The sequence below is a fragment of the Globicephala melas genome, chromosome 6 (genome assembly GCF_963455315.2).
Source record: "Globicephala melas chromosome 6, mGloMel1.2, whole genome shotgun sequence".
NCBI lineage: Eukaryota > Metazoa > Chordata > Mammalia > Artiodactyla > Delphinidae > Globicephala > Globicephala melas.
The window spans coordinates 6,029,406-6,053,430 of NC_083319.1; the positions used below are offsets into that span (position 1 = coordinate 6,029,406).

General features: G+C 45.7%; 1 protein-coding gene across 2 annotated transcripts; it reads right to left on the bottom strand.

Moving 5' to 3' along the window:
- Window positions 1-1,675: 1,675 nt before the first annotated feature.
- EXOSC2 (exosome component 2) lies at window positions 1,676-16,117 on the bottom strand. 2 transcript variants are annotated; one of them, XM_030838550.2, is made up of 9 exons: window positions 15,972-16,117; window positions 14,525-14,626; window positions 12,727-12,772; window positions 12,413-12,502; window positions 11,269-11,334; window positions 5,103-5,171; window positions 3,766-3,942; window positions 3,237-3,365; window positions 1,676-2,714 (listed from the first exon to the last, which is right to left on the bottom strand). In XM_030838550.2, the coding sequence occupies exons 1-9, from the start codon at window positions 16,091-16,093 to the stop codon at window positions 2,634-2,636; spliced, it is 882 nt and encodes a 293-aa protein (XP_030694410.1). In that variant the 5' UTR covers window positions 16,094-16,117; the 3' UTR covers window positions 1,676-2,633. The 2 variants fall into 2 exon arrangements, 1 of the variants encoding a protein (XP_030694410.1); XR_009564233.1 differs by having other exon boundaries at window positions 2,694-2,714; window positions 3,237-3,942.
- Between the last annotated feature and the right edge of the window lie 7,908 nt (window positions 16,118-24,025).

The window sequence follows — 24,025 nt, forward strand, 5'->3', positions numbered from 1 at the left end:
CTCAGCGGCCATGGCTCACGGGCCCAGCCGCTCCGCGGCATGTGGGATCTTCCTGGACCGGGGCACGAACCTGCGTCCCCTGCATCGGCAGGCGGACCCTCAACCACTGCGCCACCAGGGAAGCCCTTTAACTCACCCATTCTTATCCTGGTCATCACCCTAATCTTTCTCTTTGAATTTGGCTTTTTATTCCTATTAATGCTTTAATCATTTCCTACACATCTTCATTCTTCTCTCTAGTTTAGCTTAAAATTGAGCAATCAAATCAGAACTCTTACTAACCCACACTTCTTAAACTAATAATTCATTCACAAGCATTGTGGAGCCCCTGTGTACCACTGTCCTGGGTGCTGGGATAAAATTGAGCGGGGGACACAAACGGATTCATCCTTGTCCTCCCAGAGCAGACATGGGACGGACAGGCAATAAGTAAAATGAGTAAAATCCAAAGTATTGGTCTCAATGCTGGAAATAATATTTCTGGACCCCATAACCTTTCACAATCAGTCCAACCCATTCTCTAAAGGGCTGCTTTATGACGCCTCTCTAGAGCTTAAACCTACAGATTCATAGTTGCTAATGAGCTTTAATGAAGTCACTTTAATTCTGTGAATGGCTTTCATTTATAAATGGGGGTCATATCAAACTTTACAAGGTTATCATGAAGATCAAATGGGATCTTGTTTCCCACAAAGATTGAGACTATGCTTCCTAAACTCTGGGTAGAAGCCAACGGCACTAGTTTTAGGTGAACCCCAAGCCCAGACTGTAATATCTCCTTCCACAGATGCACAGTATAACGCTGTAGAATGATACGCTCAAGGACTTAAAACTAGAATCCTGAGCCCAGCAAATGCCTGACAGTCAGAAGTAAATAAATGTTGCCAAATTTGAATAAATCCCTTTAAGCTCACATATTCTATTAAAAGTGATTCAGTTCAGTCTAATTTTGTCCTCATGTTTATAAAGCAAAGCAACCCACAAGTTGCTACAGGGATTCAGTACCCGTGTAAAAACTTCAGCTTTTTTTTAAAAAAAAAAAAAACACCTACTGGAATTACACTTAACAAGGGCACCCTCTAGTGGGCTACAGAAAGTGGATAATCACCAAAAGGTGCTTTCAGACCTTTATATATTTCCACTTAGTAGGTAATCACTATTCAGAATATACTGAATGAACAGCAGGGGATGGCAGCTTGGGAGACCAAGTGAGAAAGATAAACTTTCAACGAACCTCCATATGTCCTGGTCAAAACCAACCCAAACCAGGGATGCAGGCTCCCATCCTTCCCCATTGCCTTCTCTTAAGGGGCACACAACCTGGAATGTGTTTCAGAAACAACAAGGGAGCAAATCCAAAGTTGCAACATAGCCTATACAGTATTCAGTTGTCTGCAAACTCCTCAAAACAGGTGATACACTTGGGATGGGGGGAAAAAAAAAAGATAAAATTTGTCTGAATAATGTTATAAAGAAAAGACATACAATTTAACAAGAAAGAGCTGAGCTATATTTCAAAACTGTCAAATGCTCCACCTTACTCCTGAAACTGTCCTAGGTTTAAATTTTACTAGGTGACTCGAGTAGTTAGGTCTCTGTCAGAAGAGTTCCTATCTCCCAAGCCTTCCTTCAACTGTACTCAGTTCCCACGTATTACACAGAACACAAGAACAGAAACAGTGATGCCACATTTATAAATATAAAAAAATAGTTCACCAAATAGCACTCTCATATACTGACTTTAAAAGAATGTTTCCCCAAAACCCAAATCAGGGCATCATTTTTAGATAGTCATCCGAAAAACAATGCACAGACATTCTAGCCCTTCCCACTGAGAACTAAAACATCTTGTTTTTACCTTTTAACCCTGAATTATTGAAAAGTTAATGTGTTACTCCTTCAACTGTAGGAGGAAAAACACCTTTTCTTTTCCCATCTCCATTTTTCTTACTTTGTTTTCATGTTTATCAGAGCACCCAAAACATTCATTCTCTTTTATCAATAATTCAACTTCTTACAAATCATCCTTGAAGGCAGGACAGATTAAGGCAACCTGGCGGGAATATACTCACATCTATCACTAGGAGGAACATGCAATGGGAAATAAGATTCCAACCAAGCAAAAGGCTGCTTGGTTGCTTTATTCTTCCATTTGATTCTCGGGTTAACTTTACCAACTATATTCTTCAGTGCTGTACTCGCACTGTAGGAGAGGTGGGAATGGAGGCCAAAGCAGACAGTTTGGGGGTCAGGGAGGCCATGTTTTCTATACAGGCAATTTCATGGGGCATTGTGCCTGGTGACGGTTGATGGTAAGTACAGGACAAAAGATTCCTTGTATTATTCCAGGATAGGAGTCCACTCGGCTGGAACACTGAGTGCTTTTAAGGCCTGAAACTACCCCAAAACTCTGTGGGCAACCCAAAGGGCCGGCAGTGCTGTTCACCTCCCCCCAGGCTTTGCCTTAAAACAGGAGAAAGCAGGTCTTCAGGGTGGAGGCAGCCCCTTGCAGGTAAAGTGATGAGCTCCCCAGGTCTTCACTGAGCTGCACGTGGGGACCACCAAGCAAACTGTTCACTTTCAAGGACTGCTCCGGTCAGGTACACACAGTCCTGTCCTTCAGGTGTCTCTCCTTATCCCTCCTGTTCTAAAAGCCTCTGGCGTGTTTCCATCACAATTTCCTCCATTATTTCTGGCTTTAAGATGTCTTTGATCTGAAAAAGAAAGGAAAAAAGGTACTTGTTCTAAGCACACCATCAAGCCAATCCAAATGCAGAAACCAAGCATGCTTAACATGAACCTTCTGTTTTCCTTTCGTGTATCAGAGGCTAAGTATTTGCAAGATATGATCTGCTAGAACCAGCTTAATAAATCAGCAAGGTTCTATGAGATATAGCTGACAAGAACAAAGATGTTACTCTGGCAGTCACTAGAAAGACAGCTAAAACTTGGGATGGGCAAGATGAAGTCCAGGGGGTTGCTGTTGTAAATTAGCCTCACCTGGCACCTCCAAACGCCCACAAATCCTTACACTGATGTTAGACATTGAGAATATTACTAGCATCTTGCGAAAGCTCTCCAGACACTCAACAAGGCTGTCCACCAGATCAGTTCACACCGATGGACATGGTTAAGGTATGTGGGAGACATGCTTGCTGTCTGAGGAAACATGGAGCAGATGACACTTAAGGCTGCTCACAGATCAACAAGGAAAAGGGAAGCCCCGGGGACAGTACCTGATGTGGAAGGGACGCTTCATAGCAATACAGGATACTGGTATCATACAGCATCATTCTCTGAGTTGCCAGCGAGACGATGCAGTTCCGAAGCCGGGAGATCACCTCTCGATCAGCAAGGGAGACAGGCTACCAGGGAATGCCAAGGGGAAGGGGAGGGAAATAGAATCAGGACCAAAAGAAGCAAATGGCTACAGCAAATCCCGGGGATCATTTATAACTGAGGCAGCATCACTCTGGGACTCCAAACCAATCCAACTGCTAGCTCCAAGAGAGATTAAAAAGGACGGCTGCTTCAGTGGCTCTTAGGCTACTACCCTGCAACTTTGCCATCTCTGCCGAGAAAGATCAAACCAGGCGCTGATTTCATCTCTTCAGAACAAGAGAGGGCGACACAATGTTTCGATGGAAATTCAAACCAACTCAAACTATAGCAATGCGGCAGATAGAGAGCGTCCCCACCTGCCACAGAAGCACAGCACCGACTAAGTGCCACTCCATCCCAACAGTGACAATGGCGTTTACTCGCCTCCAGGTTTGCAATGAAGCCCCCTGCATCCTCTTCTTTGTGCTCAGGTGTTGGGTAGATCCAGACGAAGCCGTTGTTGCCCAGAATCACTGAGGCACCGCATGGCAAGTCATGGAAGTGAGTCTTCTGCCGTTTCACCAGGGAGGGGGAGACCTGAACCAAAACGCCCTGACCTAGCTAAAGAAGTATATCGTAAATTAAGTCACTGTAGGATCATCAGTGAGGCAACTTAAAAGCAGAGTACAGGATGTGTCCTAGTTAGACTGGAATCAGGGTCCTTCCTGTTGATAACCGCCCCTACATGCACATACACAGTAAATACACAGAACACTGCCGGATGCATTAAGCTGTTTACATATCCCAACAGAAGGTAACTTTCCATCTCTTCTCTTCTCTACCATTTATTTTCCTTTGCAGTCGTCTTCACATTCTAATCCAGGGCTGGTGCCACAGCTGTTAGAAGCTGGAGCCAATGAGGACGTGGGCTCGAGCCTCCTGTGGGTCAAGGAGCACTATTCTGTTCCACCTTTACCTCAACCACCCATCCTGCCCACGAGATACGCCATTGGACAAGGTGACTGGCCTAGGGCTGGGTGCCAATCCATCCCTGGTCCCGGCAGGTGAGCTCAAGCCCCACATCCCGCTGAGGGGGCGTCTATTACAGGACCCGGGCCCACGAGGGTCCGCACGTGCAGTGCAGCTGTGTCCTCTCCTGCTTCAGGGACGTGAGCGTGATTGGCTGTAGCCACTCCACTGAGGAGAGAGGTTTTTGTTCCACCCAGAAAATGAGAACGTTCACCCAGAGAAAGGCAAGAGACTGATAAATCATAATTTGTTTTGGGAAGTATGCTATCATTAAAAAAACAAAGAGCCTCCACGCTGTCACCTTATATTAGAAAAGCGGTACAATTTCATTTAGAGGCTCAAGAGACAAGCCCATCTTTCCCAACAATAATATCCATTTTATTGACTGGACACGTGTCTAAGGGCTGAGGCCATCCTACTTCATCAGTCCATGACCTCCCTTTGTTCTCAGCACAAATGCAATGCGAAGCTGCCACGCCCCTTGGGAGAGAGCAGAGACAGCAGGGCCGCAGGGCCCAGGGCCCAGGGTCATAGGGGCTCTTCTGCCAGAACAGTCTCCGCAGAAAAAGGGTTAGAGTCGTCATCCTTCATGATGCTACCGGCCCTCACTGTGTGAATCAGTGTGGAGGATGCCAGCCTGTTAAGGCTTGACTTCTGGGAGGCTTTAGGTCAGCATTCCAGAGAGCACTGGGGATTGGGAAATGGATCTGAAGTCCCAGTCAGCAAATGAGAAGAGCCAGAGCCCAACTTACTTTCCCGTATTTGAGACTCCTCGTGTGCAGAGAGACAGCTCCATCGGAGAACACTGCCTGGACCTCAGCCTGGCCGGGTGATGAAGGAACAAACACTTGCACGTCACCTGCGTCCCTGGTTCCCCCCTCCATCCTTTCCTCTAATGGCCAAGAGTCCCGCCCAAAGTCGCAGACGGACCCGGAGGTCACACTGCTGTGACCTAACCTCTCCCCCTTGGCTGTCATGAATACTCTGACATGAACACCACCTTTTCTACTCCCTCAGATAAAAGTTAACATCGCGGCTGGGGTTAATGGCGGGCTCTGGGAGGGCTCACACCAAGGAGTACTTCCCAGGACTTCTGCTGCCAGCGTCCTTGTCCTCACGGTGAGACACAGCCACCCCCCGCCTCTGCAGGAGACCCTCCAACACTAGCAGATCGAGATAGCCTCATCCACCAGAGGGCAGACAGCAGAAGCAAGAAGAACTACAATCCTGCAGCCTGTGGAACAAAAACCACACTCACAGAAAGACAGACAAGTTGAAAAGGCAGAGGGCAATGTACCAGATTAAGGAACAAGATAAAACCCCAGAAAAACAATTAAATGAAGTGGAGATAGGCAACCTTCCAGAAAAAGAATTCAGAATAATGATAGTGAAGATGATCCAGGACCTTGGAAAAAGAATGGAGGCAAAGATTGAGAAGATGTAAGAAATGTTTAACAAAGACCTAGAAGAATTAAAGAACAAACAGAGATGAACTATACAATAACTGAAATGAAAAATACACTAGAAGGAATCAATAGCAGAATGACTGAGGCAGAAGAACAGATAAGTGACCTGGAAGATAGAGTGGTGGAATTCACTTCTGTGGAACAGAATAAAGAAAAAAGAATGAAAAGAAATGAAGACAGCCTAAGAGACCTCTGGGACAACATTAAACGCACCAACATTCACATTATAGGGGTCCCAGAAGGAGAAGAGAGAGAGAAAGGACCCGAGAAAATATTTGAGGAGATTATAGTCGAAAACTTCCCTAACATGGGAAAGGAAATAGCCACCGAAGTCCAGAAAGCGCAGAGAGTCCCAGGCAGGATAAACCCAAAGAGAAACACACCAAGACACACAGTAATCAAATTGGCAAAAATTAAAGACAAAGAAAAATTCTTGAAAGCAGCAAGGGAAAAATGACAAATGACATACAAGGGAACTCCCATAAGGTTAACAGCTGATTTCTCAGCAGAAACTCTACAAGCCAGAGGGAATGACATGACATAGTTAAAGTGGTGAAAGGGAAGAAACTACAACCAAGATTACTCTACCCAGCAAGGATCTCACTCAGATTCGTTGGAGAAATCAAAGCTAAGAGAATTCAGCACCACCAAACCAGCTCTACAACAAATGCTAAAGGAACTTCTCTAAGTGGGAAACACAAGAGAAGAAAAGGACCTACAAAAACAAACCCAAAACAATTAAGAAAATGGTCATAGGAACATACATATCGATAATTACCTTAAACGTGAATGGATTAAATGCTCCAACCAAAAGACACAGGCTTGCTCAATGGATACAAAAACAAGACCCATATATATGCTGTCTACAAGAGACCCACTTCAGACCTAGGGACACATACAGACTGAAAGTGAGGGGATGGAAAAAGATATTCCATGCAACTGGAAATCAAAAGAAACCTGGAGTAGCAATACTCATATCAGATAAAATAGACTTTAAAATAAAGAATGTTACAAGAGACAAGGAAGGACACTACATAATGATCAAGGGATCAATCCAAGAAGAAGATATAACAATTGTAAATATTTATGCACCCAACATAAGAGCACCTCAATACATAAGGCAAGTACTAACAGCAATAAAAGAGGAAATTGACAGTAGTACAATAATACTGGGGGACTTTAACACCTCAATTACACCAATGGACAGATCATCCAGACAGAAAATTAATAAGGAAACATAAGATTTAAATGACACAATGGACCAGATAGATTTAATTGATATTTATAGGACATTCCATCCATAAACAGCAGATTACACTTTCTTCTCAAGTGCGCATAGAACATTCTCCAGGATAGATCACATCTTGGGTCACAAATCAAGCCTCAGTAAATTTAAGAAAATTGAAATCGTATCAAGCATCTTTTCCGACCACAACGCTATGAGATTAGAAATGAATTACAGGGAAAAAAACGTAAAAAACACAAACACATGGAGGCTAAACAATACGTTACTAAATAACCAAGAGATCACTGAAGAAATCAAAGAGGAAATCAAAAACTACCTAGAGACAAATGACAATGAAAACACGACAATCCAAAACCTATGGGATGCAGCAAAAGCCGTTCTAAGAGGGAAGTTTATAGCAATACAATCCTACCTCAAGAAACAAGCAAAATCTCAAATAAACAATCTAACCTTACACCTAAAGAATCTAGAGAAAGAAGAACAAACAAAACCCAAAGTTAGCAGAAGGAAAGAAATCATAAAGATCAGAGCAGAAATAAATGAAATAGAAACAAAGAAAACAATAGCAAAGATCAATAAAACTAAAAGCTGGTTCTTTGAGACGATAAACAAAATTGGTAAACCATTAGCCAGACTCATCAAGAAAAAGAGGGAGAGGACTCAAATCAATAAAATTAGAAATGAAAAAGGAGAAGTTACAACAGACACCGCAGAAATACAAAGCATCCTAAGAGACTACTACAAGCAACTCTATGCCAGTAAAATGGACATCCTGGAAGAAATGGACAAATTCTTAGAAAGGTATAGCCTTCCAAGACTGAACCAGGAAGAAAAAGAAAATATGAACAGATCAATCACAAGTAATGAAATTGAAACTGTGATTAAAAATCTTTCAATAAACAAAAGTCCAGGACCAGATGGCTTCACAGGTGAATCCTATCAAACATGTACAAAAGAGCTTACACCCATCCTTCCCAAACTCTTCCAAAAAAATTGCAGAGGAAGGAACACTCCCAAACTCATTTTATGAGGCCACCATCACCCAGATAGCAAAACCAGACAAAGATACTACAAAAAAAGAAAATGACAGACCAATATCACTCATGAATATAGATGCAAAAATCCTCAACAAAATACTAGCAAACAGAATCGAACAACACATTAAAAGGATCATACACCACGATCAAGTGGGATTTATCCCAGGGATGCAAGGATTCTTCAATATACACGAATCAATCAATGTGATACACCATATTAACAAATTGAAGAAAAACCATATGACCATCTCAACAGATGCAGAAAAAGCTTTTGACAAAATTTAACACCCATTTATGATTAAAAACTCTCCAGAAAGTGGGCATAGAGGGAACCTACCACAATATAATAAAGGCCATATACAACAAACCCACAGCAAACATCATTCTCAATGGTGGAAAACTGAAAGCATTTCCTCTAAGATCAGGAACAAGACAAGGATGTCCACTCTTACCACTATTATTCAACATAATTTTGGAAGTCCCAGCCACGACAATCAGAGAAGAAAAAGAAATTAAAGGAATACAAATTGGAAAAGAAGAAGTAAAAAAACTGTCACTGTTTGCAGATGACATGATACTATACATAGAGAATCCTAAAGATGCCACCAGAAAACTACTAGAGCTAATCAATGAATTTGGTAAAGCTGCAGGATACAAAATTAATGCACAGAAATCTCTTGCATTCCTATACACTAATGATGAAAAATCTGCGAGAGAAATTAAGGAAACACTCCCATTTACCACTGCAACAAAAAGAATAAAATACCTAGGAATAAACCTACCTAGGGAGACAAAAGATCTGTATGCAGAAAAGTATAAGACACTGATAAAAGAGATTAAAGATATACAAACAGATAGAGAGATATACCATGTACTTGGATTGGAAGAATCAATATTGTGAAAATGACTATACTACCCAAAGCAATCTACAGATTCAATGCAATCCCTATCAAATTACCAATGGCATTTTTTACAGAATTAGCACAAAAAGTCTTAAAATTTGTATGGAGACACAAAAGACCCCAAATAGCCAAAGCGGTCTTGAGGGAAAAAATACGGAGCTGGGGGAATCAGACTCCCTGACCTCAGACTACACTACAAAGCTACAGTAATCAAGACAATATGGTACTGGCACAAAAACAGAAATATAGATCAATGGAACAGGATAGAAAGCCCAGAGATAAACCCACGCACCTATGATCAACTAATCTATGACAAAGGAGGCAAGGATATACAATGGAGAAAAGACAGTCTCTTCAATAAGTGGTGCTGGGAAAACTGGACAGCTACATGTAAAAGAATGAAATTAGAACACTCCCTAACACCATACACAAAAATAAACTCAAAATGGATTAAGACCTAAATGTAAGACCGGACGCTATAAAACTCTTAGAGGAAAACATAGGAAGAACACTCTTTTTTTTTTTTTTTTTTTTTTTTTGCGGTACGCGGGCCTCTCACTGTTGTGGCCTCTCCCATTGCGGAGCACAGGCTCCGGACGCACAGGCCCAGCAGCCACGGCTCACGGGCCCAGCCGCTCCGCGGCACGTGGGATCCTCTCGGACCGAGGCACGAACCCGCGTCCCCTGCACTGGCAGGCGGACTCTCAACCACTGCGCCACCAGGGAAGCCCGGAAGAACACTCTCTGACATAATCACAGCAAGATCTTTTTTGATCCACCTCCTAGAGTAATGGAAATAAAAACAAAAATAAACAAATGGGACCTAATGAAACTTAAAAGCTTTTGCACAGTAAAGGAAACTACAAACAAGACGAAAAGACAACTGTCAGAATGGGAGAAAATATTTGCAAACGAATCAATGGATAAAGGATTAATCTGCAAAATATATAAACAGCTCATGCAGCCCAGTATTAAAAAAACGAACAACCCAATCCAAAAGTGGGCAGAAGAGACCTCAATAGACATTTCTCCAAAGAAGACATAGAGATGGCCAAGAAGCACATGAAAAGCCGCTCAACATCACTAATTATTAGAGAAATGCAAATCAAAACTACAATGAGGTATCACCTCACACCAGTTAGAATGGGCATCATCAGAAAATCTACAAACAACAAATGCTGGAGAGGGTGTGCAGAAAAGGGAACCCTCTTGCACTGTTGGTGGGAATGTAAATTGATACAGCCACTATAGAGAACAGTATGGAAAAACTAAAAATAGAATTACCATATGACCCAGCAATCCCACTACTGGGCATATACCCAAAGAAAAACATAATTCAAAAAGACATGTGCACCCCAATGTTCACTGCAGCACTATTTACAATAGCCAGGACATGGAAGCAACCTAAGTGTCCATTGACAGGTGAATGGATAAAGAAGATGTGGTACATCTATACAATGGAACATTACTCAGCTATAAAAAGGAACGAAATTGGGTCATTTGTAGAGACGTGGATGGATCTAGAGACTGTCATACAGAGTGAAGTAAGTCAGAAAGAGAAAAACAAATATATTAACGCATATACGTAGAACCTAGAAAAATGGTACAGATGAACCGGTTTGCAGGGCAGAAATTGAGACATGGATGTAGAGAACAAACGTATGGACACCAAGGGGGGGAAAGTGGTGGGGGGGTGAGGGGTGTGTGTGATGAATTGGGCGATTGGGATTGACATGTATACACTGATGTGTATAAAATGGATGACTAATAAGAACCTGCTGTATAAAAAAATAAAATTCAAAAATTCAAATAAATAAATAAATAAACAAAAATATAGATCAGTGGCTTTCAAACTTTTCTTTATACAACCCACAGCAAGAAGCATATTTTACTCAGAGTACATGTATGTGTGTTTGTGTAAGCAACTGAAACAAAAGTTTTACCAAACCATATCTTTCTTATAGTTTCATTAAAAAAAAAAAAAAAAGTTAACATCGCTAAGAAAATTTGAGCTAGCTTAAAGCATGGGCCACTGTAAGTTACAAGACCCAAAGACACGACTGAGCAGCAGCAGGTCTGAACAAGAGCTGGAGGGTCAGCTGGGTTAAGGAGACAGAGAAAGGCTGTAGCAGAGCCCTTCACACTCAGTCAAGGACTCAGATCCCTGCCAGGATTCCATGTTTCTCGTGTGGGAGACCTACAGTTTAAGCCCCAATTACCAGCTCCACAGCAAACATAAAGATGCTGGAATGCAAGGTACAGGATACACTGATAAGGTCCCCTTCCTGCAAGAAACCTCTCATCGCCAGCTCATCCTCTGCAGATCTTCTCCTCTGAAATACACAAAGAGATGGCCACGTTATGGAAGTCAGATCCTAAAGGAAGATCTCTCTCCATCCGTCTCTTCTCTTTCACTTCCTCCCGAGATCTCTGAAGGCAGCCACAATGTTCACACACCAGAGTAGGTAACCTGTACCACTGAAGGAAGACAAAGTGACAACCACTACTTTCCGTCTTACAGACCTTCCCACGGCTCCTCTTCTCCTTCCTCTGAATGATATTCAAACTCCTTACGTGATATTCAAAATCCTCCCAATCTAGACCAGGCCTTTTCCGCGCTTACCTTCTGTGGCGGCCCTCCACGCTCCAGCAGAACCAGACTGCCTCCAGCGTGACTGTATCTTTGCTCACACATTTCCCTTTATCTCAGATTCCCTGAACTCATCATTAAAATTCTACCCATCCTTCAAGGATCAACTCCAACACTCATCTTTCCTATGAGCTTCTCTCCAGGAACTTAATCACTCCTTTTGTACAATCACACGCCTGTCTATTCTTGGACTGCCGGGTATTCAGACCAGTTATCTCATATCCCCTGCTAGTCTAAGCTCTTTCAGGAACTCAGTCGTGCCTCCTGGATCTTGGCATTCTCCAGACAGCCTAGCACAGTGAGCCTCTCTATAGATAGATGCTGGCCTGAAGGTAAAGCGGAACCACTGCGTTTTATAAAAGGAGGCAGCTCAGGTCCTGTGGTTGTCTGGAATAATCAAATGCCACTCAATTCATGGAAAGCTAATCTAAACACAACTTTTCAAGGAACACTTTCACTGAGCAAAGCTGATACACCCAGAGAAGGAAAATTATTAGCACCAAGCATCTGAGAGCTTCTCTCAACTCTCTTTTGGGATCGCTCCCCATGGACATTCCAGATCCTACCATATACCGGTTGCTGCCTAAGTTGGGAGGCCTGGGCCAAGTGAAAAGCCTATGTGTACATCAAGGCAGCAAACTTCACAGCAGACAAACAGGAGTAAAGGTGGCAACCTCAGGGTAAAGCAAAGTTCTCTGGTGGAGCAAAGGACCCCAGAGCTCTCGCCAGCAAACTATACAGTCCCAGCCGCAGACCCTTACCAGCTCTCCTCCGGGAAGGTTCATGGATGAGAGAAGCAAGACTGAATCCAGCCTGGAGTTGGTCTCCACCTTCCACCTCTTCTGTTGAACCTACAAACAAAGAAAGCCCACTCCTGGACACATACGCCAGAGGCCAGAGCTCACACTGTAAATGACCAATAATTCCAAACGTAATGAACTGTTTACATCAAAGGTCCCAGGAGAGCCAAACACAACGAATGCCTAGTTTGCATAAATGCATGTAGAATGACTATGCCATTCGTTAGATCACCAGCCTGCTTTTGCTTTGTAAAAAGCAATCAGATAGACTTTACCTCTGTGATTCTCCCCACTACAATGTCTCCCACTTCACCATTGTACCTGAAAGATGAAACAGAAGGCCCTCCATCAGTGAAAAGGCTTCATTACAAGACCAAGTTACCATCTGAGATTTCAGTTAGACAGGGGTGGAGGCCTTGACGAGGCACCACATTTAGTCAATTCACATAGTTATGCCGTTTGGACTTATTCTCAGGAACTGGTAACGTCGAACATCCTGTATGTATAAAGTCTCCATTAACTAACTATTCTTAAACCATTTATTGCAAACAGTTCATCAAGCCTGAAACCCCTATTTTGTTAATTACATGAAAATGAGGGACTTCCCTGTGGTCCAGTGGTTAAGACTCTGCCTTCCGATGCAGGAGGTGCGGGTTCAATCCCTGGTCGGGGAACTAAGACCCCACGTGCCATGGGGTGTGGCCAAAAACTTAAAACAATAAATAAAAAGAAAATGATAAGCATGGAATCTTTTCTGGTGGGCTCTGGAACACAGATGGGTTCTGCGTCAGCCAGAGGAGGAGAAAGGAAAATGAGACAGGACGCCGCCCAAACCAGCCTGCTCACTGTACCCCCACCCACTGGCTGCCTATCTCAGGCCCCTCTGCTAGTTCCTCATCCCAATTCTAATGACGACGTGTCCCATGTCGAAGGCGCAGTCCCTGGACCTCTTCTCTTTTCAGCCCATACTCACTTGGTGAGCTCATCCAGCCTAATGGCTTTAAATACCACTGATGAGTATACCACTCCCCTCAATTCCAGAGTCTAGTCAACTGCTGGCTACCCAGCACCTCCATTTACGTGACTAATAGGAATTTGCAAAAGTAACACACCTACAACAAAGCTTTCCAGCAGCCCCCTTCACTCCCCCATAGCAAACTGAAACTCTCCCAGTTGTCACGAGCTCAGGAAATGGCAACTCCACCCCTCCAGTTGCTCAAGCCACAATCCTTGGAGGAACCCTCGATCTCTCTCAATCTCTCGCTCTCTGTCTCTCTCTCTCTCATGCTCCAGGACAAGTCCAGCAGCAGATCCTACTACCTCTAACTTTACAATATAGGCAGAAAATAAAAGGCATCCAAATTGGAAAGGAAGAATATCTCTTCTCACAGACATGGTCCTATATATACAAAATGCCAAAGAATATAAAGTCCAACAAATTTTCATGATTAAAAAAACACTCAGAACACAAAACATACTCAAAACAGTACATTAATCTGTCTCCCTAACCCTGTCCCTATCCCCCCACCTCCCCGGCCACCCACAGCAGCCAGAGTGATTTTATTAAAACAGAAGTCAGATCATGTCCCTCCTCTGCTCCACCTCCTCCAGTGGCTTCCTAGATTACACAAAGTGGAAGTCGAAAATGTTTACTGTGGCTACAAGGCAGACAGACTGCCCACCTCACCTCTCTGTCTGCGTCTGCTCCTACCCCACTGGCTTACATTCTGGGGCTAACCTTCATTGAGCCCTTCTAGGTAGGAGGCTCTGTGTAAGTACTTTACATGCACTGTTTCAATGAATTCCAATGAAAATCCTACAAGGTAAGTCATGCTAGGTCTCATTTTGCAGAGGAGGGAACCAAAGTTTGGAGAGGTCAGGAAACATAGGGAAACTTCTGAAGCCCGCGCTTACCTGTAGCCATCTATACCCTTCCTATAGCCATGTTCCCAAAATCCCAGACCTACAGAATGATACAGCAGGCCGGGATGGGGATGGAGGGTATGTCGTGGCAGAAAAGACCTGGCTGTGCAACTCGGATGCCACAAGAGAATACACACCTTTTGTTCTCACCTGGTTTTCAAAGCTTTCACGCAGACCAACTTGTTTACTCTCTCCACAGAGCCAGCCACAGATGCAATGAGCTTCTCTTCCCCCATATAGGTCCCATGGCCCCTGTTGCAACAGGAAGATACAAAGAATACCAGGGTAACACTTGAGGTGACCTCTCGCATCAAGACCAATGTGTTCCTCAAACCTAACAGACTCCTCCTGCCTTAAAGGCAGGCTTTTGCCCTGGTTGCCATCTCTTCCTAAAACACTCCTTCTTTAGACAGCTACATGGACATCTCCCTCATTCTGCTCAAGTCTATTCAAATGTCACTTTCTCCACCAGGCCTTCCTCGACTATCCCATTTATAATAGTCACCCACCCTGCTGCTGCCACCACTACCATATCCCAACTACGCTCCACTCACCCTGCTTGGCTTTTAATTTTTTCTATTGCATTTATCGCCAAACATTCTGAATAACGTATTTGCTTGTTGTGCTTATTGTTATCTGTCTCTCCCAAAGAGAAAATAAACTTCACCAGGACATTGATTTCCACTTTGTTCACTGTTGTACCCCAAGCACACACATACTGAATGCATGAATAAAGGACTGAATCTTAAGATTTCCTGGGATCCAACAACCCCAAACTAAGAGATTAAAGGGCAACAGTATAAATGCTGTACCTCTCCTGTATGTACAAGTATACCCCCTCCCCCCCAAAAAAGGCTGAGATAACCACTAGTATTTCTCTATGATGGTGACAGAACGGTGAGTTTTGCTTCTTTTCGTAATCATTACCTAATTTAATCCTCACAGCCTTATCGAATAGTTAATGTTATTATCACTAGTTTACGGATGAGGACACTGACCTCGGAGAGACAGTACAGCCAATAATATTTGTGATGGCAGCAGGACTCGAACTCCAGCTGTCCAACTCAAGAGCCTGCCCTCTTAACGACCACATACGGTACTGCCCTCAGTTTCAAAGGCGGGTATTTGAGTGCATATAACAATGTATTTGTACGCCCTAAGCCCAAACAATGACTCGTTCCAAAACCGTAACCCCTGGCTAGGAGACGACGCGGAGGGATAAGGGGCCCAAGTCAAAAACGCCCACCGTCTCCCCGCCGAAAACTGTTAAGAGGCCCCAGCTCCTAACCCACCCCAGTTTTCCAAGTCCTCAACGAGGAAGGCTCAGGATCTGGGCCTCAGGCAGAGGACCCACGAGTCGCGGCCACCAAAGGTCAAGAGAGGAAGGTTTCGGGAGACTGGGGCAAATGCAGACAAGGACACACAAGATGCAGGGAGTAAGAAGTCCGAAGCCTAGAAACCTAGGCGACCGAGAGGCTCAGCAAATGTGTCCCGGGTACCACGGGAACTTAGATGCAAGAGAGCACAGGCCCGGGTTTCACGTGGAGAGCAATGTAGCCGCCCCTTGTGGCCCAGAGTCCCCCACGTCCCCACGTACCGCATGAAGCCTGTGTCCGTGGTGATCGTGTCCCCCGGCACTACCAGGTGTTTTTTCGTCTCACGGCCCAGGCTCTCGCTAAGAGGCTTGCGAGCGACGGGAAGCTTCATCTCCATCGCCATCTTGACGCTAATAACCTGCGCAGGCGCAGCCCGACTCGGACTCGCAATATCCGCCTCCGCAATTCCCGTCCTTCGCTCTTAGGGGCGGGGAAGGGCGGGGCCTCAGAGGAGCGGCCAATGGGAACTCACGGTCTGGCTGCCATATTGACTATTGTAAACCATTAGGTTAACATGAAGGGAAGGAAGGAGTCGAGTTGCCATTTTTATTATTGGCAAGGCTGCCTTTGTGGAGTAATAAAAATCTCAAGTTGTATGATGTATTGACTTTTCACCAAAACTCTCTTGTACTCATCATCCCAGTTATTGTTTCACAGTGTTAGAGATAATTGAGAAATGGGCCTCAGAGTTTCCTTCCAACTCTAAGCTGCTAAAATCTAATTTTGGGAGGACTTCCCTGGTGGTACAGTGGTTAAGAATCCACCTGCCTAATGCAGGGGGACGCAGGTTTGAGCCCTCGTCCTGGAAGATCCCACATGCCGCAGAGCATTGACTGTGAGACAGTCAACGTCACAAGCCCATGTGTCACAACTACTGAGCCCGTGTGTTGCAATTACTGAAGCCCGTGAACCTAGAGCCTGTGCTCCACAACAAAGAGAAGCCGCCGCAAGGAGAAGCCCATGCACAACAATGAAGCTTGTTGCAATTAGAGAAAGCCCGCGGGCAGCAACGAAGACCCAACAAGGTCAAAAATAAATAAATTAATTAATTTTTTAAAAGTCCTTATCTTTAAACGAAGACCCAACGCGGCCACAAATAAATTAATTAATTTTTAAGAAGTCCTTATCTTAAAAAAAAAAAATCTAAATTTTTGGGCATGAGATTGCCCAGAGGATCAGGAGGGGGATATACAGAAAACACCATTTGGACAGAGAGAAGAGCCCCTTTTCATACTGTTACTAGTGGTCCCTGTGTTCTACATACTGCTGCCTCGTGGGCGCTGGTTCAGCACCAACTATCACCTACAACCCCAAACAACGCTCCAGGTGCTGTTTCCATTCTTTCTTAAGTGAGCTGATTTCCCTAGTATTTCTTCTGAAAGAACAAAGAACCATCTAAGACGTTCAAACCTTGCCAGAAGGGTGTATTTCGCAGGGAGGACAACTGCACACATGATACGAAGATCTTCACTTGTATTTACTCATACAGTGAATTGAGCCAGGAGCTGTTCTAAGGGTTCCGTGATGAACAGATAGATGGATGTGTGGCTTTATCTATGGGCCAGGAGCATTTCCCTCATTTCTCTCCCTGCTTCCCACTACCCTCTCCCTCACCTTTCCCCTGCATGGTTTATAGCATCCACAACAGACTGAGTTTCAACCTCAGGGAACTGGAGATGATAATTCTTCATGCACAGAGACTCTAAAGGGGATTCAATGAAGTAACTTGTGTCAGCACCACACACTGAGCCCAGTAAATCAGGTCTGCTGCCTCCTGACGGTCCAACAGACCAACAGATTGATAAATCTTCAAAAGGACAGCATTTCTTTCACCTAAGCACGGCTCACAAACTACACTTGTCAAGAAAGCCAACCCTGTGAGACAGTCAATGATATAAATTCTAATGCCCCACAGGTCATGGGTAAGTGGACAGGCCAGACACTTGCCCTCCTCCTTGCCTGGAGGAAGGGGCTAGAGCCAAGAAAGCATGAGAAGGGCCCATATGTGGAGTCTGGCCTCAGCCAGAAGAGGGCGGTGCTGTCCTTTGAACCAGCATAGCTCCGTCCGCTAGGCAGCTAGGCCTGGGAGTGCCCCTAGACCAAGGCTGGGGTATAGTCTTGACATCATTCAGTTTCCAGGAGGGATGGACATAACGTGAACCCCTCCCATTCTCACAGCACTTACATTTAGGGAGCTTGTCACAACGTTGGGATTCTGGATCTGTCTTTGTGTAGTGGCGGATTCAGTGTCTGGTGAGAGCTCACTTCCTGGTTCAGATAGCTGTCTTCTCCCTGTGTCCCCACATGGTGGGTGGGGCTGGGGACTCTCTGGGGTCTCTTTTATAAGGCACTAATCCAATTCACGGAGGCTCCACCCTCATGACCTAATCACCTCCCAAAGGTCCCACCTCCTACTACCATCACCTTGGGGTTAGGATTTCAGTATGTGAACTTGGGGGGGGACATAAACATTCAGTCCCCTGTAGGTACCTTTTTAAAGAGGAGGAAACCGAGGCCCAAAAAGGACTAGAATTCATACAGCAGTTGGTAGCCGGGCCATGTTCCTTCAGACTGCACCTGCTCTATCCTAGAGCCCGCACGTCCTGAGGGACGGGTCCTTGGCTGGATGCTTCACAAATATTACGTTACGAACTCCTTATACTCAACCCATCTTGAACGTCCATCCTCGACGTTGGACGTCCATCCTCGATGGACGTTTGGGGCCACTGAGTGCACATCCTTAAGGGGCTTGTTAGAAATACAGATTCCTGAGCCCAGATTTAGGCACTGGGGCTCTGCAAAGTGGGGTCCACAAGTCTGTGAGGGTGTCTTAACACCCAGTGTGATTTTTTTTTTTTTTTTCGGTCTCACTGCTGTGGCCTGTCCCGTTGCGGAGCACAGGCTCCGGACGTGCAGGCTCAGCGGCCATGGCTCACGGGCCCAGCCGCTCCGCGGCATGTGGAATCTTCCCGGACCGGGGCACAAACCCGTGTCCCCTGCATCGGCAGGCGGACTCCCAACCACTGCGCCACCAGGGAAGCCCCTCCCAGTGTGATTTTAATTGCTGATCAGGTCTAACATTCACCACTTCTTCCCATATCCTTCTACCTCCCCATCTGTGCATGTCCAGGGCCATCTCCCCAAGCCGATCAATGTCATCTCTCACCTGGGCATCACCACCTAACTCAGCTCCCTAATTCTGTGTTTGCCCCTCCTACCACCCAATGTCCATACAGCAGCCAGAGGGAGCTGAACTTATCTACGGAACAGGAAGAAACCCACAGACATAGAGAACAGACTTGTGGTTGCCAAAGGGGAGGGGGAGAGTAGGAGAAGGATGGGTTGAGATTTGGGGATTAGCAGATGCAATCCCCAGATGCAATTATATATAGAATGGATAAACGACAAGGTCCCGCTGTATAGCACAGGGAACTACATTCAATATCCTGTAATAAACCATCATGGAAAAGAATAAAAATTAATAAATAAGTCTTTTAGGATACTCATAAATAAATAAAAACAGATCAGATTAAACCACTTCCTTGCTTAGAACACTTCTGGCAGCTTCCCTGTACACAAGAATGAAATCCAAACTCGCATTTCCCTGGCCCTGCCCATCTCTGACCTAATCTGCTCTATTACTCACCACAGACGCTGCAGCCAGAGGCGCTGGCCCCAGGACCTGCGTGCTTTCGGTGCTCTCTGCATGGAATGCTCTTCTCCCAGTCTTTGTGTAGCTGGCTGCTCTTCCTCACTTAGATCTCCGCTCAGATATCACCTCCTCAGAGAGGCCTTCCCTGACTACCTTATCTGGAATAATCCTCAGTCCCTCTTTTACCACTTGATCCTGTTTTATTTCTTGTCACTGAATTTTCTTTTTGTTTGTTTGTTTGTTTATTGCAGTCTTCCTCCACTAGAATGGGAATACTCTGAGAATAGGGCCGTTATCTATTTTGTTCATCTGGTACCTAGAGGGCAACCGTAAAACATTTGTCGAAAAAATGACATATATTTACTCACCATGTATCTTCCCCACAGGGTATAAGCCCTGCAAATGCCCAGACTTCTTGTTCACTGTCCAGTCCCTAGCACTGTCTGGGTACAGAGTAGGCTCTTTTATTAACCATATCTTCCATGGTAGTCTGACGTTTGGACATTTTGGGGCTTCCCAGAGCCTGGAAGGACTGCTCCTTCCAGGGTTAGCTGATCCCTAGAAATGGTAAACAACTGACCCAGGAGTGTGCCTTTTGAATGCAAACCAATCAGTCCAGAGCCCATGCCCTCCACCACCTCTTTTACGGGGCTCTCAGACTCTGGACCCCTATGCGCCTGCCCTAACCCCCCCAGGGCCCTGTACCAGACAACTAGGGACAGGCCCTGTGCCTCAGAGCCTACTGAGATTATTCAAACCAGCCAATCCTAAACCTGCTTCCCCTGGTCCTTCCTTTTGGAAACCCCAGCAAAGGCTCTTTCCCACATTTTCTCCTCATTCCCGCTGCCTTCTGATCGGCCCCCCGTGTGCTTCCCCATGGGCTCTGCGTGGTGCGCCGTGCCTCCTGTTTCTAGGCAATCTGAAGTATGCTGAACTTCTCCCTTCAGGACAGTCATTTCCATGTTTGCATGTCTTACCATACTTGATTAAAACACATCCCGGGCACCCTTAGAACAGCACTCAATAAATGTTTGTGGAACGAATGAATAAACTTATTCGGCAAGCATTTCTGGAGCATTTCCTGCCCCAGGCATCAAGGTGCTCGGTCAGGAGCTCAGGTTTGGGGGGTGGGGGGCGGGGAGGACAGAAAAGGCCTCCTGACAGCAGCGGCAGATGAGTGAGCCTTGAAGGAAAGGAACTACTGACACTGGGGAGCGGGTTGAGAGGGACAGATGAACTTCAGGTGAAAGTAAACAACAAGGAAATCTTGAAAAGTGTGAAAGCAGGCAGCAGGAACGCTCTGGCCCTGCGCTCTTGCCCGATCCTGATCTACCCACTGGCTTCACCTTGTGTTCCATGAAATGGTAAAAGTAACTGCAGAAGTTTTCTCTTTTTTTTTTTGGTCGTGCCACGTGGCTTGTGGGATCTTAGTTCCCCGACCGGAGATCGAACCCATGCCCCTGGCTGTGGAAGCATGGAGTCCTAACCACTGGACCGCCAGGGAAGTCCCTTTTTTTTTTCTTCAGAAAATTTCTATTCAGAGATGTGCACAAAGATTTCTGCCCAAGGACCCGCATCAGAGTATTACCTTCTCCTGAAAACATAGAAATAGCCTTGATATCTGCGGCAGTTTTTATACATGGCCACAGAATTTTTGCTGAGTCTTCAATTAAGAAGTGCAGTCAGAGCCTCCTCGTCTTGCATCTGGGCAGGCTTGTGACTGCTTCGATAGCTAGCGCATGTCAGAAGTGCCTCTATGGGACTCCGAGGACTGGTCAGAATAGATCATGCAGCTTCCACCTGGTTCTCCTGCAAACACCTGCCCCTGAAGCCCTGAGACAACATGCGCGAAGTCTGACTTCCCTGAGGCAGCCATGTTGTAGGAAGCAGTCAGGATGGGTGCTAACCAGCTACCAGCCATAACCTTTCCCACCCCTCGCGGCCACACATCCCAGCAGACCAGATTCAAGGTGGGAAGGAAGCTGAAAGCTTAGGATATCTGTTCTTCCGCTTCAAGAGATCTGAGGATAATGGCTATAGGAAAGGGCAGGAGAAGAGGAGATGGACAGCTGCCTTAGATGCCCTCTGGGGGATGTCCAGTGAGGTAGGTGATAGAAGCAGCTACAACCCTTCTTACCCACCAAAGGCATCCATATGCTAACAACAGCTCCCATTTATTGAGCACTTACTACGTGCCAGATACCGAGCCATGTACTTTATTCATTAATTTATATTATCCCACCTAATCCTCACAGTGTCCTGAGGAGCTAAGTATCACCCCATTTTTCATTTGAGGAACTTGAGACACAGAGCCATTAATTGACTTGCCCGAGGTCACACAGCTAGTGAACGGCCGAGCAGGGTTTCAAACACAGACCAGTGGCCTCTATCTAGAATCCTCTACACCTGGAGGTCCTGAACCATGCAATAAAAAAGGCATCTTGATTGAAAAGGAAGAAATAAAACTGCCTTTATTCACAGACAACATGATCATGTACATAGAAGTCCTAAGGAATCTACCCCAAAAACCTACGAGAATGAATAAGTGAGTTTTGCAAGCTTGAAATATACAAGGACAATTTACAGTGCTGGTCTACACTGCATCCCTATGGCATACGCAGCAAGCCCTTCTGGCCGAATCTGCAGGCTGACTGGGCGGTGGTGTGGCCTGCTGGTCATGAGCATCGCTTCTAAGGTCAGTTGCCATGGTGAAACCTGCTCTGCCACTCATTGGCAGAGTGACACGGGCAAATGACTTCCTCTCTGCCACAGTTTTCTCATACTTCAAATGGACTTTAATAGAGCATGGGGGAGAAACAAGAAAAAAGAGTACCAAGCTCATGGGTTCACGGGGAGGATTCCTGGAATGCACGCATGTAAATCTCTAAACCCCAAAATGACTGTGGCTGTGTTTGCATGCCTTTGTGGGGAGGAGGGGGCGTGCACTCTTGGGAAAGGGGCCCGAAGCCTCTTCTGGGAATGCGAGCAAGGTAGATTAGGCTTTGAGTACCAGGCCTCCCACCAGCGTGCAATTCTTCAGAATGATGATTCCTATCTGCTCATCCTAGCATCTCCAGCGCCAGCACACCGCTGGAGGAGAAACAGGTCAGCAGCCAGCAGAGCGCATGCACTTTCGTCTGCAATTACAGCCTGCTGCCACCAGGTGGGTTCTGGAGCCCGCGCTGCGGCCCTGTGAACTGTAGCTGAAACTTCACAGAATTACCTACAGAGAGCGATTTAGATTTTTGATCAAGGGCCCCACTGCCTTCTCTGAAGTCTGACACCTGCACTGCACTGAGAGAAGGGTAAGGCCAGGGGCCACCAGAGGCATCTGAAGCCTCATGGTGAAGAATCAAAGGAGAGGCAAGATTTGTAATGGGAGGAGGGGCAGTACCAAGGGTAACATCCCCCACTAGCCCAAGGAGGAAACCCCAGACCCTAGATGGGACCTACCAGTGGACACATCAAGTGTACATCTCTGCCTGTGCCCCCATCTGCCAGGGTGCAAGACCAGTCCCCCAAAGTATGCGGTCTTTGGGAATACCTGAAGCTCCAAATGGGGATGGTCTGTGTGTACAAGTGTGAATTCCAGTGTCTTCAGGGGTGTGTGTGTGTGTGTGTGTGTGTGTGTGTACAGCTAGATGACGGTGCACAGAGAGGTGTGCCTGAGGGATGTCAGTGGGTTGGAAGGGTGACAGCCTCACAGCCTTACATGCCGGAGCACAGGTGAGAACTCACACTTCCCAGTTTGTACACCTCCTCCTGGTCAGGAGGTCCTGGAGAGGAGAGCCAGGGCCTGGCCCTACATTGATGGCCTCCTTGCTCTTTGGTCTTCCTCAAGGAGGGTCTGGAAATGGGTGCCCAGAGCATTTGGAAATTCTAGGCTTTGGGAGTGCACGTGGCGCCCATCGTGGTCCACCCACACTGGCTGCTTGGATTCCTCAAGTTGTCCATGAAAATGAAAAAAAAAAATTAAGTAAAGATTTGGGGCAGTAACAAAGCAAGACACTGATATTTGAGAGTCAGCTGGAAACCACGAGGAATCTGCCAGCCCCTTGGGGGATTTCTGATTGCTCTGTGCTGTGGTCATCTCTCTGGGAGCTGACACCCAGCTGTGCCAAGGGTGACTTTCAAAACCAGTAAGTGGGGCTTCCCTGGTGGCGCAGTGGTTGAGAGTCCGCCTGCCGATGCAGGGGACGTGTGTTCGTGCCCCGGTCCGGGAAGATCCCGCATGCCGCGGAGCAGCTGGGCCCGTGAGCCATGGCCGCTGAGCCTGCGCGTCCGGAGCCTGTGCTCCGCAACGGGAGAGGCCACAACAGTGAGAGGCCTGTGTACCGCAAACAAACAAACAAAAAAACAGTAAGTGGAACAACTCTTCCTGCCCCCTCTCCAACTTCTAGACATTTTTCCTTTTCCATATTTCCTTTTCATGCAGACAAAAGCGTCAATCCATTCAGATGCTAAGTGATAAATGTTCCAAGTAATTTTTATTTTAGAATACAAGAGAGGTACAAATGTATTTACAGTTGTACATATACAATCAAATAATATATATCACAGTTTCGTAAATATCATTTTAGATAAATATTTACAAAGTTAAAGTGACCATTTTCTGGAAGTAGA